The sequence below is a fragment of the Rhamphochromis sp. 'chilingali' genome (assembly GCF_963969265.1).
Source record: "Rhamphochromis sp. 'chilingali' genome assembly, chromosome: 20".
Taxonomy (NCBI): domain Eukaryota; kingdom Metazoa; phylum Chordata; class Actinopteri; order Cichliformes; family Cichlidae; genus Rhamphochromis; species Rhamphochromis sp. 'chilingali'.
In genome coordinates, this window is record NC_137947.1 from 12207406 (window position 1) to 12223380 (window position 15975).

The 15975-nt window shown below is 41.8% G+C and overlaps 1 protein-coding gene across 1 annotated transcript in view; it reads right to left on the bottom strand.

The window, feature by feature from the left end:
• Positions 1-15702, bottom strand: part of itga9 (integrin, alpha 9) — a 50933-nt gene extending 35231 nt beyond the window's left edge. Inside the window, exons 1-14 of the mRNA XM_080869078.1 lie at positions 15054-15702; positions 14649-14776; positions 12443-12549; positions 10162-10285; positions 8226-8293; positions 5159-5288; positions 4987-5072; positions 4841-4903; positions 4377-4514; positions 3919-4024; positions 2532-2626; positions 2076-2166; positions 1727-1772; positions 1438-1592 (exon numbers count right to left, since the gene is read on the bottom strand). Coding sequence (XP_080725204.1) covers positions 1438-1592; positions 1727-1772; positions 2076-2166; positions 2532-2626; positions 3919-4024; positions 4377-4514; positions 4841-4903; positions 4987-5072; positions 5159-5288; positions 8226-8293; positions 10162-10285; positions 12443-12549; positions 14649-14776; positions 15054-15241 — 1525 coding nt within the window. The 5' untranslated portion in view covers positions 15242-15702. The remainder of the gene's footprint in view (positions 1-1437; positions 1593-1726; positions 1773-2075; positions 2167-2531; positions 2627-3918; positions 4025-4376; positions 4515-4840; positions 4904-4986; positions 5073-5158; positions 5289-8225; positions 8294-10161; positions 10286-12442; positions 12550-14648; positions 14777-15053) is intronic.
• Between the last annotated feature and the right edge of the window lie 273 nt (positions 15703-15975).

Sequence of the window (15975 nt, forward strand, 5' to 3'; positions counted from 1 at the left end):
CTCTAACTCAAAAAGATAAGACATTACATGATGGTATGTAATGTGTGGTATAAAGTGGTAAACACTTCCTGTCTTAGGAGTAGGTGTGGTTTGGAAATTTGTGTGATGTTATCTCCTCTCTGCAGAGATCAACTGACAAAGTTGTAATGTGGTTGTGCGTCATGTGATGCTACTGGCCAACACGTTCTCATCTAACATGTGGGATGAATAGCATGTGACAAATCGTAGGTATGTTGCGTGTTCGGAGGCATGAGAGCTGGATGGAGTGAATCTATACATGTAAATATCTTTTACGCTCTGATCATGAATTGCTTTGGAAAACTTTACGTGATAGGGTTAAGGTTATGGTTAGGTCTGGAATGGAGGGCTGGAGCTTCTGCTTGAAGCGTGTGTTACTGTCGTGAACGGCATTCAGTTGGATTCAATTGATAACCCAGAACGTCTGCCAGCCGGGAATGAGGCTGGCAGAGGTAACCAGGAACATACTTGTACCATACCATACAAAGTCTGTGCTTCTAAGTAAATACTTGCCTCCAACAAAGTTAATGTTCTCCAGATTTGCTCTCCTGGAAAATTTGAAAGCTTGTTTTTGCTGCTGAACGTTTTTCTTTGCCATTCATAAGTCTAAATGTCAGGTTATTATCCCAAAACTTTGAGTTTGTATATCAAAATCTCTAGTTAGGTATCTGAAAGTTTTGAGTTACAATCATAACATTTCAAATTATTATGTTAACATTTCAATTTATCTCAAGATTTCAGGTTAGGTATCTAAAAATTTTGACTTACTGACTTAAACTCCTGAGCAAATCAACATTTTGAGATACAAAACTTTAAAATTTGAGATAATAACTCAAAGTTTGGAGACGATAACTCGAAATTTCAACTTACTGACTGAAATTATGAGATACCTAACTCAAAATGTTGAGATAATAACACAAAATTGTGATCTCTGGATGGAAATAAAAAAGCCTAAACAGGTGAAGCTGGGGCAAAATCGATGTGACCAAAATACAGAACGATCTCTTGCTGTGTGGTGATCAGCATCGTCATTTTAATCAGCGTTCCATATTTGCATTGACGAATGTGAATTTCACTTTCGCAGTGATAAGAACATATCTGCAGGGATGTGAAACGGTCGTCACTAAGCAACAACAAAATACTGATATTACTTTGGCACATAACTCCCTTAAAACCACAATTTTATATTTTTATGACATTTGGCTTTGCAGACTTTTTTGTTTTTTACACTGACTACAGTAGTGCTCACATTCTTTAGGCTAAGCTAAGCACCTCTCATTCTTTGTGTACAGACGTGAGGAGACTATTAACCTTCACATGGATGTCTTTGATGGATCTCTTTCCTTATCTACCTTACTGTCCAGGTTAAATCATCTATGGAAAGGAGCGGCAGCTGTGCATGCTTCATCACATCATTACCTATTTGTCCAGGTAGCTGTCTTCCTCTGAAACGCATGCAGACTGTGACGTTGAAGCAGTTCAAGTTCTGCTGGCCCTCGTGGCACTGTGGCACAGTTATGTTGATAGAGACAGGCAAGAAGATGGAGACATCCACTGTAATCACAGGCCGCGACCTACGACCACAGATTGCAGCACAGGAACACAGTGTGGGATAGACTGACCATTAAAATGACTCTGAAGTAGGATAAAGTGGCACTCTGCTTCTCACAAATATTGCCATGTCAGAGAGAATTATCCCATTACTCACCTCAGGAGCACCACGCTATCCGCCATGAAAGCTCCGATAGTAACATCTGCAAGGCAATAAAACATAAAGAAGATATGGCATTAATGCAACATATGCTGACAGCGCTTTTGACACCTGCAAATCCACAACAATGCACAGAGCTCTTTAATTGTCACGCTGTCTCAGTCTGCATGTCAGCTGTGGAATGCAGTAAACAAGATGCCTCAGTCACAAGTCTGAAACTGTTACTGCGTGACAATAACAGGATAAAGCCATGATAAATATTTAAAAATGTCATCCTTTTTCACTTTATGTTTCTCATTTTGCTTTGATGTTCTCGTGTTGCTGAAAAGCTCTGTTATGACCATACCTGCGTATCCATTACCGTCCATGTCCACATTGCCAGAGATGGACTGGCCAAACATCTGCAGACCAGGGTTTACGCTGCGCCCAGACAGTTTCTGTAACACATGATACCAGCCTTTAAATAACACATGTGAGCCAACAAGGAAAAAATGAGCACTTCTGTTTTTTGTTTTTGTTATACTTAAATGAACCTTTCCTAACAGGTCTATAGCTGTGATTCATGAGGGTTGGGTAAACACGCCACCGTCAAGCCCATGAGGAAACGACTGTGTCTTATTTCTGGGTCTAAAAGTATTGTGAAACCTACACATATTGCACACATGCACACATTCAGTATGTGTTTTCATTACCATGCATTGATCAGGCTGTAAAGAAGCTAATTAATCTGGAGATGAGGAGAAAGCAGGTCACACAACGATGCTGCTTCACATCAGAGCAAATTATATTTGCGAGTCCTTACCATTGAGTATTTTTTGGTTATTCCTGTGGCGTCCCCATGGTAGATATAAACCGCTCCTCCATACTCATCCTCTTTGGGCGCTCCTATGGCTACATCTGAGGAGACAAAGAATGCACAAGAAGTGTTTCTGTGAAAATAAATGAATGAAGACATAAATAACTGAATGAGTGCACAAAAGCTTTCATTAATCATCTGTTTACTTTCTGCTAGCCAGTGCCTGGGAAACAAGCTTTAACTGTAAGACTCATGATAGACAATTAAGTGTTGTTAGTGGCCATAAAACTTGTGCGACCTCTGAGAAAGTGGAAACAAGGCTATAAAGTGCTGGCAAGCACTGAAACACCCTCCCATTAGCCCTTTTCAGCAGAAAATCAGATATAAACTTGCTTTTACAAACCAAAACACCTCTACGCCATGTGGTGCAGCACAGCGATGTAGAAATGGTAAAAGAATTTTTAAGGAAGCATTACAGAGATTGAATTCAAGTCTTGAAGTCGTCAGTGTGAGTCTACAGTAGTTCTTGCTAATTAAATGGCAGCAGTTAGGTTGTAAATAATCGCCCGCCAGGCAGCGAGTGTGTCTGTGGCGAGTGAGTGACGAGTTACAAGATGAGTTATGCTTCCCAGCTGCCATCTTTCTCGGCAGACTCACACATGCTGTGCCAGGCTGCAAGCCTCTGGGCATATCTCACACGGAGATGAAACCAGGCAGGCAGAAGCTTCCAGCTTGGAGTTGGAGATAGAAGCCAAGTGGAGCCCTTCAGAGCAGAGCCAAGCGAGGGAAGAGCAGACAGAATAAATGTATGTCTGCGTGCGTGTGGGTGATTCGGTTTGGGACTCCGTACCCAAAAGGGTAAGAGAGGGCAGTACTCTCTACTTGCCACAGCATATTAATAAAAAAAATGTGTGTGGAAATGAGGGGTTTTGTCACACTTACTGGGCGACCATCGCTCGCTTGTGAGCTGAAGGGAAGAGTATAAACAGTGTGACTTCATTATCCTTTACATGACAGGAGAAAAGGCTTTGTTTCATGACATCAGGGCAATGTCAGTGTAACTGCACCGCTGCCACTATGTGTTTGTCATTCTTCAAACTGCAGATTAATGGTCCACTGGAGAATTTTGTAAGGCCACAGCTTTGCTCTGATCTGTCAGCAGTGACAGATGAGAGGTCAGATATGTCTTCTTTGGTTGAGCCTCTGAGCTATTGTTTAAGCATTAAAAAGACTATGAAAGATTTTTATAAAAACAAAACAAAACAAACCCCAGATGTGAAGTTTCTCTTTCGTTTACAGCTTCACATGCCGTTGAGGCTCACCTAAAAGCTTCATATAATTAAATCTTTCATTTGCAAAGCAGAAAGCTTTAAAAACATTGCTTTGCACCGACCTTGATAGCCGTCGTCATCTATGTCTCCGATTGCGGCAATGCATTCTCCGAAGTGTGCATTGAAAGCGCTATCGCCAGTCAACACGCCATCCTCTTCCATGACCCCCTAAAAACAAAATCAGGCAAGAGAATAATTTATATCCAGATCCAGCAGAGGAAAAAAAGAAAGCTGCAGTTACACAATTGCAGCTTTTATTTGATTAAATTAATTGGCCACCACTGCAGATAGCAGCCTTTCACCCAAATGACTTAACCAAGAAGTCGCTCTTGTTGCAATAACGCTTACACATACAGTGTACAAACAGGAGCGGTTAAATAACACCACTGCTGAATCTCACCCCACTCCACTCCACTGTTTATTATATGATAACCACAGTCAGGAAATAATAATGGAAATATAATAAAACAAGTCTGCAAGCTATGCTCTCATGTTCCTGCTGACTCCAGTTTCCACTCACGTTCCCTCTGCTGAGGTACACAGACACCTGGCCCTCATCCCTGAGCTGGCTGTGCATTGGTGCCCCCACCAGCAGGTCCGACAGGCCGTCCTGGTTCAGATCAACTGCACACAATGAGGAGCCAAAGTAAGAGCCCATCTGGAACCAAGGTGAGCCACAAAGCAATGGGTCAGATCACAGAAACACGAACGGTTCATTCATTTCACACACAGCTCACATCTAAACAGGATTATTTCTGCTTTTATGGACCAATATTAAAGGAATAACAACACAGCTTCAAGCTGCCTCGAATTTCTTTTAGTTACTCTGAATGAAAAACATTAGCCCCCCGGCTGTAGTTTGTGGCAAGCGTGCTCCTTTCTTTTTCAAACAGTGTATTTCTGGCAACAAAACAGTTAGAGCAGTGTGTCTGGAAGAGTCAATGATTCCTCAGGCACACTGGGACCACACATTCATGCTCATACCATTTTCCCTGAGGCTTGAAAACTCTTCACCAAAGATGCACCATCAATTTTAAAAATATAAACCTGAAAAAACAAAAAAACAGAATCACTTCAGCAACCGACACAAAAGGACTTCGAATGGCTGAAAATGAAGATGAAAGCACTACTTTTCCGCTGCTGCTGTGCTGAGGAGCCCCTGCAGCGATGTCTATTACATTAGGAGAGGAGAAGTGTCCAGCAGTCACAGCATAGCCTGGAGACAGAGACAATAATTTGTTGCAGCCGCCTCTGTCCTGATGTATGTCATTTAACATTATATTCTCATTAACCTGCTCTCACCAAGGTAGCTGTATCTGTGGGAGTCAATGTTGTCTTTGTTCAGGCTATAGAAGGAGTCAGAAGTCAGGTTGTACACCTTGACCGTCCCAGTCCAGTAGTATGACCCCGGTGCCCCCATTACCACCAGCTCCTGAAAATGAGACAGTCGCATTCATGCAGATAAAAGTGGCAGGGATTCACCCCCTGTGTGCACTGCAATAGCCTGCTGCAGAGAGGGGGAGGAAAAAAAAGGAAAACGCTGTCGGGTGAACATCTGGTTAACCAACAGCCACAGAATGGTTTTCACTATCTGTCCTTAAACACACATGCAGCAGTATCAGCTTTCCTTGCTGCGATGGAGACTTTCCTCCCTTGAAGGAAATCTAAAAGCTGTGAAATGAAGTTGCTCAAAGATTTTTCTTGTAACGGTTCACGGATATTTAAGCTGACAACGGAACAGCAATAAAGATGCTCTGTTTGGACTACGCCTGAGTCGGTTGTAAAGGAGGATGTGAAGTTAGCACCGAGCGCGCTCCTTTTGTGCAAACAACATTAAAAACACAGTCAGGACCTTACTCAGCGGTATGCACTCTGTGCTGCGGTGTCAAACATCTGGGCACCACAAGGCGTACCGACCAAGGTTCAAACAAGGATAAAGGTTTAACGGTTGGACACCGTTTCTTTAAATTCTTCACATTCTTTGTAGGGGGTTCAAACACTTTAACAGATCCACACTCAGGTCGGTCATTCGTGAAAAAAAAAGGGTTTGATGATGAAGTCTCTTTGGTTTGGAAACACTAGGTTCATTGTGGAAACCAACATGGTGTCACTTAGAGCTCTCCTATGAGCAGCAGATAGCTGCTTTTTATCCAAATTATTTAACGTGGTATCATTCAGCATGGTATTATTACCCAGCTCTCCCGTGAGGTGCAGATAGCTGCCTTTTATCCAAATTATTTAACCAAGGAGTCACTCTTGTTGCAATAACTCTTAAATACAAAGTGCGCAAACAGAAGCAGTTAATCGCATCCTCCTCTCCATGCCCATGAGTTGGACAAAAGCATGTCACATACACTAAAATCTTTAGTTCCACTGAAGGCTCGCCACCTGTAGGGGTCTTTGAAGTTTATCTATGGCGATTTTACATTGGGGTTTACTTGAACAACGGAAAGATCCCCGAAACCATCTGTGAATCTGAGGCTCTGCAATGTGGCTCTGGAACACACATCTAAGAATCTGAAGCATGTGATGTTTTTGAGAACTGACAATACGGATATTGCTTGTTATTGTGTATTTGCGTGTGTGTGTGTGTGTGTGTGTGTGTGTGTGTGTGTGTGTGTGTGTGTGTGTGTGTGTGTGTGTGTGTGTGTGTGTGTGTGCAAATGAATTCAATTTAAAATCGATAATCAGGTACATTCTAGGCCGCCTTCTGTGTCTTTCTAAAGTTTTAAATTGCCAAAACTCACATATTTATCATGTAGTAATATAAACATTTCACTTTTCATAGTTATCCAAAATATTACAGGACCCCTAATGTGCAGTATAAATGAAAGAACAAACTTAAAAAAAAAAAACAAAGCCATGTGTTCTGCATGTGGTTTGACTGTGTTTGAGTCATTCGTGTGTATATATAAAAGCTAGTGCGCAAATTTAGAGTTCATGTTTATTTATTCATTTAAGCCTGTTAGATGGCAGCAAATAGTGGAAAATGTCCATCACATTTTTTCCATAATCCAAAGGTCTCTAGGTAATTTATTTTGCCTTTCCTAACAGGAGTAAATGGGAAAATCCTCACACTGGCAAACCTGAAAACGACTGGAGTTTAATAATAGTAACAGGCTACGCAGATGCTAAAATAATATTTTGCATAGCTAAAATAAAGGAGAAGTGCAAAAATGATATGAAATGAATTTCTTGCCAGTGAAAATGTTTGTTAGCCTAGGGCCACAGCTGTGCTCTGAGGACACATTTTAAGTCATTTATGGTCTACTGTACATTACTGTATGTTCCAAATTAAGCTTAACTGTAATCTGAGACATGAAAAGAACCTTTGAGGAACACATGGCTCACAGGAAAGACTTATCCTGCACATGCATTGAAAACAAGAGTCCTAAACTGGTTACAAAATACATTTTTCAATTTTTAATGAATCCCTCAAATGCATCTTTTCCCCTGTCACACTACAGTTCTGCTAAGATGCATGTAAGAGTTAATCTATTTGCACTTCCTCTCACCAACTCCACTCAGGCGCTTCACTGACTCAGTTCAATGGGGCAGCTGTGTGAAAGTGCAGCATCCACCAGTTGGAAGACCGGTGGATTGATTCCCCAGCTATACCAGTCTGCATCTTGAAGTATCCTTGGGCAAAATACTTAACCCCAAGTTGTTTCTGATGAATTGGAGCGTGTGTGCAAATGTGACAAAGGTATAGAAAAGAACGCTTGTATGAATGTGAGTGTGACTGGGTGAAAGAGGTAATAAATTTGTAGGAAACTAAGCACTTTGAGAGCTCAGGTAGAATAGAAAAGATATGTTTGGGAGAACAATAGGTATTTGTAAGATACACAAAGGTAATACACGATCATGAATGGTATCGTGTCGATACAAAGCAAGGCAAGACAAGAGCATCAAAGCCACGGAGAAAAGGAAACTCATATTTTCTTTAACGTTTTATCTCGTGGAACCACACCAGAGGTCAGGTGAGGCCGCCACATCCTTCCCTACCTATCTGCTATCTCTGAAAACATTAGCTTACAATTGTCAGCAGAGCACTGGTGGTTTTGATACAAATGTATTTATCTGAGTGTAGAATTTGGACCACACCAAAGTCTTCTATAAAGGAGGATGTGATGCTACTGCTGAGAAGGCTATACGCGATCATGGATGACATCCCGTGTCAATACAAAACAAGGCATCAAAGTGACAAAGAGGCGAGCGAAGGGAAAAAGATCATTCAAATAGCCTTTTAAACATGTGGTGATGCGATGAAATATAGAAATTTACCAAACAATGAGAAGAAACACTATCTCTGTGTCAACCTGACAGAAACCGGGGGACTTCACAAAGATGAACAAGCACTGTTACTGACCTCCGTAAAAACTCCCGCTATCCCAGCTTGGCACGAGCCATGCTCTTCCCCATACTTCTGCTTATAGTCTGTAAGAGAAAACAAACCACAAATTATTTCACTGTGTGCCTGAGCCAGCGTTTACTGGAGTTTTTCCTGCATTCCATATGGAGCTAGTCAAAGTCCCGGTCCCATCCAAGAAGAGTCTGGGGGCAGAAAGCAGACTGAAAGAAGGGGTGCAACACCACATTCAATGAAACGACCTCTCACATGCGCTCTCAGGTTACGAAAATATTGAGCTTGGATCGGCACAAAATGCACTGTAAATATGGTCCCATGCAAAGTGTGTCTGGCCTCTCTCCCTGCAACTGCTGGCAACATGAGTCACCAAAGGAAGTGATTTCCTGACCTGGGAGCATGATTAAGGTGTAAACCAGGCTTTCATAAGTAGCTCTGAGTCACATAACAAAACATGTGAAGAACACATTTACAAGAGTGGCCATTAAATGCTTTACAGCACATTATTTTTCAAATGGAACTTCATTTTTAGTGTTGTAGCGGGCGCCCGCACTAAAACAACCTGCAGGACAAATGGATTTGATTTACTGCAATCATAACAAAATTGAATTTCTCTAACTTGAGCAAATCTTTGCTTAAAAGCACCTGATTTCGGCGAAGTTAAGCCAAAATCTGCATCGTAAGACCACTTCAATAAATTTGCCAGCACTATACCTTTGTGAAAATAATTTTCTTTGGCTAAGTGGTGCAAAACGGAAGACAAACTCTGCACTTCCACAGGTCAAATGCTCGTATATTTGGCTTCGCAAACTGGGTGTCCTTTCGTAGCCGCAGCTGGCTCTTGCCAAAGTTGAACTTGAGGGAGAGAAATCACACTTTAGGGCTCGCCCACTACCGTTCCCCGGTGCCAGGACACCAATCAGAAATCAGAGGCAGACGTGGGGCTTTTACAGTGACGTTCCTGGCTACAGAAATAATGTGCCGTGAAAATATGTAAAAGGGAAAGGATGAACAAAACAAACCGGTTATTCCAAACCTGGGAGCCTGGGCCTCTTACAGAGTCCCACAGTCTGTGTGGATTATCTAAAGGGATGTTAAATTATTAAAGGGATCTGAAATAAAAACTAGAGAGTATCTCACTAGCTGTGGCACCACTGAGTTCTGCCGTCTCAGTGTCCCCTGGCACTCTATGGGTCAGACCTCACCAGTTTTTTATATAGACCTTGATTTTCATTTTAACTATAAGTGTATAAGCGTACCTTTACATGATTGACAGCTCAGAATATTCCATATTTAACTTATAGTAAGCCTCTGTGCAGCCTCTCTTTGAAACAAGCTCCCTTCTCTTTCCCTGTGAGCCACCTTTCCTTTGATTGGCTGCCCCTCACAAGCCCCTGATATAGGATTCCTCCCTCCTCTTTTTGTCATCATAAAGAGCCAAGAGTAAAAGTAAAGAGCAGTCTAAAACCATACTTGGACTTCATTATTAAACCTACATTTTATAAACTCAACCAAGAAGGTCATGTGCCTCCGCCATTGGTTGGTTAGTCATTTTTTCAGCAGGGTTATGAAAAGCTACCAATCTGATTTTCATGAAACTTGGAATGAAGCATTAGCTGAGGAGAAATGGGTTGATTGCTGGTGCAGATCCAGACTGTGTTGCAAAAATATTAAGACACTTATGCAGTTTTGGCAGCAGATTGGCAAAGGTCTGGACTTTCTGAGTGGCTTTCAGGGTTGTTTTTCTGGTACTTTCCAGACACAAAAAAATGATGGAACAAGCTAAGGTCATAACCAAAGTCTACGCTTTGATTTCAGATGGATTTAGTTGATTAAGCTTCTGGAATTCAGTGACAAGCTCTCTCGCCCCAATTCAGAATGATTTAAAATAAAGAAAAGCCCCAACAACATGAGTGCTGTGATTTTGCTTGTACTATACCTTCATAACAGGGGATAAGTGGTTTTGTCCCACGCTGGAGCGTTGGGGGAATGATGGAGCAGTATCCATGCGGAAGGATATGCTCTGACTCGTAGAAGACGTTTTTCCAGCGGTGAGCACAAGCCTGTGAGAGAAAAGCATTAGTGAACAACACATACGCATTTCCGTAAACACAAACAGCTCAAACTCCAGGCAGGCGTTGATCAGCAGTGACGACTGAAGCCCCCTTTTTCTCGCTGGCCTGGAGTCAGCGCGTCTCTGTGGCTGTCAAATGATCGTCAATGAGAGGGGGAATTAAAGCCCATCCATAACCCTGACCATAACAGCCATGGTCTGTGGTGTGAATATCTCGAGATCTGTCTTTCCCATGCAGCATTTGAACGCTCAAGCGAGAAAATGTTCACATCAATGACTGTTCGTTTTAAAAGTTTTAATTTCAGGACGGCTCCTCCGGGTTTTTGCGAGTGAGAGAGACAGGGAGGCCAAAAGTTCAGAAAAGCACACGCAGCGAAAAAATAAAGTGGATCAAAAGACAAAGAAGCAAACTTCTCCTGCATTAAACTGCTGTGGAAAAGTGGAGTGCATGAACGGTACAGGGGGTAATTCTCCAAACAATACTTTCCACTGTGTTTTTCAAAAATATAACAGCCAAGTGTTTGGTAAGCAAAAGGAATACAGAGCAGATTTTACAAATTTTGCACAAAAGAGGCCACATAAATGTGTAAATGTGGTAATAATTTAGGACCCTGGGGGGAATGGTGGTGGAGCCCCTGTGGCTCTGGGGACAGCTTTGGATGCCTCTGTGCACACAGAGTCCACTTCATTTCCCTCCCCAAAAGAACCCACCCTCCCTAACTCCAAAAACACACACACATAGCCAGTCTCAGTGAAAACAAGAGCTTGGCAGATTGTGGGCATACAAAACGCATCAGATGACTGTCTGGAAGCAAGATGCTACGTTGAAAAACCCTTGTGTTTCGAAGGAAAACTTGGCCAACAGAAGTAACAATATCAGTATAAACTCTCCCTCTTGAGTAGAAGCAGATTTTTTTTTCTTTTTTAAGATCCATCAGCTGATATAAACATAGCAAAAAGGCAGCTGACACGCTCCGCAGCAACTGAGAATTTCATGGTTGGAGTATGGAATCTGTGCTGTTGTCATGTTCCTGTTCAGTTTTAAAAGACCTCGCTGGTCACAAACAAAAAGGCCTCCACTGAAAGCGCAGATGAAATCACCACTGTACACATCTGCCAAACAGCCGTTTCCCTTCATGAGTTCATTCAGATGAGATTTTTAAAAAGAAGAAAAAAAGGAAAAAAAAGAGGCCCATCAACACGTGGCTCTGGAAAGCCACCACCTTTATTTTATCATAAGCCTCGACCTAATGGCCAGAGAGTGTGCAGCTACTCGGTGTGTTGTTATACAACGCTAAGCTCAAATTCCCAACGCTGACAGCTCCAAGAAGTCTTCACATTTTCACTGATGGGTAAAGCCAAAGGTATTGGTTTGAAAATTGTGCCAGTACATTCCAGTGAGGTATTAAAGAAATGGACCGGAGAGGTTTGGATGGATGAAAAGTTATCGGGATGTCTTTGAGCAACAGGTATTCAAACATGAGAGAGCTGCCCACCCACCTGACGCCTTCAAACTCTCCTGCATTGCCACTAGTTTCCGCGCTGCCCACCGCAGGAGGCGGGGGGTTAATATTTAATGAAAAGCCGCTCTTGGATGGGACCGCCGCAGAGGGGCTGAAGCCTAAACAAACTTTGCCAGCTGCCCTATGATCTTTGTGCAAACACTTAGCAAAGCGCCCCTGGGATTAGCACCATTTGAATCCTCTAAACCAGGTTCTCCTTTCTTTTGTTTTAACTAACAGTCTGCTTTTTTTATTTTAAAAAAAAAAACCTGTTCCAGTGACTCTTCCAGCTCCACACACGAGGTGAATGTTTCACAGAATTATGTAACCACACAGTCGATTCCAGCTGATGTTACTCCACTTTTGAATAGAAAATCATTCCGATTCATTATTTAAATTCTTCGTTTTGTTTTTTTTTTAATTTATGGCACTAAAAGTTAGTAAGAATGTAACAAGCACACAGAAAGAAGAAGTTGTCTTCTCTTAAGAAAGACCGCAGTGGTGAGAGCTGCTGTGGTGTAACAGTGTGGTTAATGGTGACACATTTGTTACAATGATGCTGGCATAATCGGGGCTGTTTTTAAAACATGGCTTGAATTAAGCAATTTGCAGAAACGACTGTTGTGTTCTGTCCCTCTGCTCACCAGGATTTTGCCGTTGGCGCTGTCCTGGCGGGCCAGGCTGACCCCCATCCACTCATCATCTCTGTCTCCTTGGCAAGTCTTCCCACACGACTCTCTCTGCCTGTTTCCTGAAAGACAATGGGAGCAGTTTGCAGACATTGAGTCACAGGAGGGAGGACCTTTTGGAGTGGGTGACTTGTCAAGTGTCAGCTTTTAGAGATCCGGTATTTACTCTTCACTTTCTGCAGATTCTGCAAGTGATTATCACACAGCTGACCGTTTCAAAAACTGGAGATGGAAAAAAAGTCTAAGTCTAGCATATTTAACGATGATTCCTCTACAGATAGTCAATGGCATTGAGTGTACCATTTTCATTATTTTCTTAATCGACCGGTAATGTTACAATACTCAAGGTCATTATGATGTGGAAACACAGACGGTAAACAAATCCTCAAATTTGCAGTGCTTGAACAATCAAATGATTAATTTGTCAACTGTTGCAGTTCAAATTCCTTTGAAGTGACTATCTGATCCATTGACTGCCGCAGCTCCAGATCTCTGAACGAGCTTTCTAACCAAGAAACAGTCATGTGCAAAGGTTTCAGGCACTATTTTGATTCTTATCCTTGGCTATCACTGGTGAGGCGTCAGATTGGTCCCAAATTCATTCTACAGCATGGCAACCGCAGACGTGCACTCAGAGTCACAAAGATCTGTCTTCACCAGCAACATCTACCAGCACATGGTATGGCTTCCACACGCCTCTGATCTCAACATCCCAAGTCAGCTTGGGATTACATGGATTTAGGCTGTCATGACGAGAAAGCCTAAATCCACAGAAGAGCTTTGGCGAGTCCTCTAAGGTGTTCGGAACGACCCTCACTACTCAAAAACGCAAAAGTCTCAAGTCGTCCTTCTTCTTTTTTTCTTTTTTTTACATTTTTATGAGGAAAATGAGAAATAGGTTCAACATTTATTGAAACATTGAAACAAGTTATTAAAAGATACACTTTAAAATGGATTCTTTGATAAGCTGCATGCGATGTACAGACACAGCACTGATTCATCTCCTGAGTTACGTGCCTTTTGCTTGAGTGATTCATAGCTCAGTGTAAAGTGGTTCAACAAGTAAAAAAAACAAAAACACAGTCAGGTGCAAGAACTGAATGAAAATGAGTTAAAAAGCAAGTTAAAAAAGTAAAATAACTTGAGAAAGCCTTTTACCTCAAGTTTATTGAGGAGAGCTGGTGTTTTGCTTTAAAGTTAAAGACTGATCACAACCAGTACTGCTTGCTTTCATTTATTAATTATAACATGTTTACAAAATTCATTGACAATTTGGTCAGTCAGCAGTTAGCAGTTAGCAGGTTCAGGAACCATCAGCACAGAAATAGGAAATCAAACTTTGAATGGAAAAATCAAGAGGACATGCAGCTTAATATAAAAGCAAATGAGTTTATGATAAAAATAAATAAAATTTAAAATAAAAAAAACAGTAATCTGAATGCTTTATTGGTATTAGAGGTTTGAAATCCTGAACAAGCACATCGTAAGGATCATGGATCCAGGGTAAGCAAATTAAGATCAGCAGGAGAATAAAGTTACAAAAAGATAAATATCTATGTTGCATATCAGTTGTAAGCATCATTCTTCATTTCAACAATGAATCCAGTAAATTGGGAACACAGAAGTGTTTCTCTGTGTCACTGTGTTTCAGTCATATGTAGATATCTTTTGGTTACACAGTGACCAAGAATGGGGTTCATACTGAAGCCATGCATGCACCCCGTCTTTCTTAACCGCAGGAACAGAGCAGGAGGGGGGATAGGGGGGTGGGGGTCGAAGCCCCAGCTTTTGGCTCACTTGCTTGGAAAATATTAGCAAAGGCATAAATCATATTTATCAAAATATTTATACACCTCTGCACACAGAACCCACTTGTCTTTTTTTCATGTCTCGATATAGTAAGTTATGGGCTAAAAGTACAACAGCGCACAGTGTTAGCAGCAATATACGACTTCGTTATTCTGGTTAAACAAAACAGAGGCGTGGGGGAGTTTATGCAATAAATCAGTAGTAGCAGGAGGACAGCACCGGGTAGTGGTTTTTTTAAAAAAATATATATAAAATAAACGAATCTGTTATAACCTGTGTGTATGACCGAATGCATTGCCTGCTTCAGCATTGTGTGGTGTTTGTATGGATGCTGTGGGTTTGTGTGACTGACCTCTTCCCAGATCCATCTCTGTGCAGCGGCGATCAGGGTTGCTGTGAACTCGACACTTATATAGAGCTCCGGGAGACTGCACAGAGCTACTGTAGGAAGAGTTTGCCTTTGGTGCCCCGACTATTACCCTGCATCCACGACAAGAAATGAGAGGAAGGACACAGATATGCTTTTTTTAAACCCCCCAGAACACTTTAACATACATCTCTTTAATACATTACTGACACCTAAAAATGGGAAATCCTATTGCAGGCAGTGAATTTGGAATGCAAATAGTGCGGGCTGTTACAAGTACTTTTAAGTATCTGGGTGTGGATGCAAGTTGGGCTCAAGAGACATTTAAACTTTGACGACAAAAACACAAATCCATTGCATCGCTGTCGGAAAATGCAAAATGGGACTCACCAGCGTGTGTTGTCGTGATAATGCTCCAGCACAGAATAGCCGAAAAAACTAGAATTTGGTCCGCGGAACACCAAAGGATGTTCTAAGTCTATGTTGTAAGAATAAGCCATTGAAATGGAGAGATAAACATAAAAAACATTCCGTACTCCCGTCCTGTATCTCCGCGGAGGAGCCATCCCTTTGCGCATCGTGCGTAATAACGCAGTAGTTTCCCCAAAAATAAAAATAAAAGTGAGGGACAGAAAAAGCCAATAAGGAGTAGTGAGCTATTCAGTGGGCAAACTGTTATAAGCTATCTTTCAAGTATTTTCCGGGTCTTGCAGAGCATGTAGACTGTGATGGCATGAGGAAAGAGTCGCAACGGAAAAGTTAACGTTCCGGTAAATAACGGTGCGTCAGCTTCTCTCCATTCTGTGTCAATCTGAGGAGGTTCTCGCTCGCAGGCTGGCTGTCGCTGAGATAAATGCAGTCAGCTGTCAAGTTAGTGAAAGATTTCATGGAAGTAAGGGAAGTTCTACTTAAAATAAGAGCATCGCTGTTTGGTTTAATCACCGTTCTGACGTTAGAAGAAAAGTCGAGGTTTTAGCGTGAAAGGAGCAGCCGGAATGAGTTTTTTTTTCTTATTGTGGTCCAGGGACGCTGGTAACGTGGTCACGGAGAAACGAGAATGGTTTAGAAAGCATCACATTTCACCCGTGGGCTCTGGGGGGCTTTGGATTCTCCAAAACCGAGGGATGAGGGCGCACTGCTGCCCCCTGACGTTTTCCCGTCACGTTGAACAGTGACAGCTTCATCATTTTTAAAAGTTACAGGTTTCATTTCCATCTTATTGACTGTTACTTATTGAGGATTCTTTATTAAAATCATTCAAACTCAAACTGAACTCAAAAGTCAAATAAAAGCAAAAGAAAACGCAAAGACT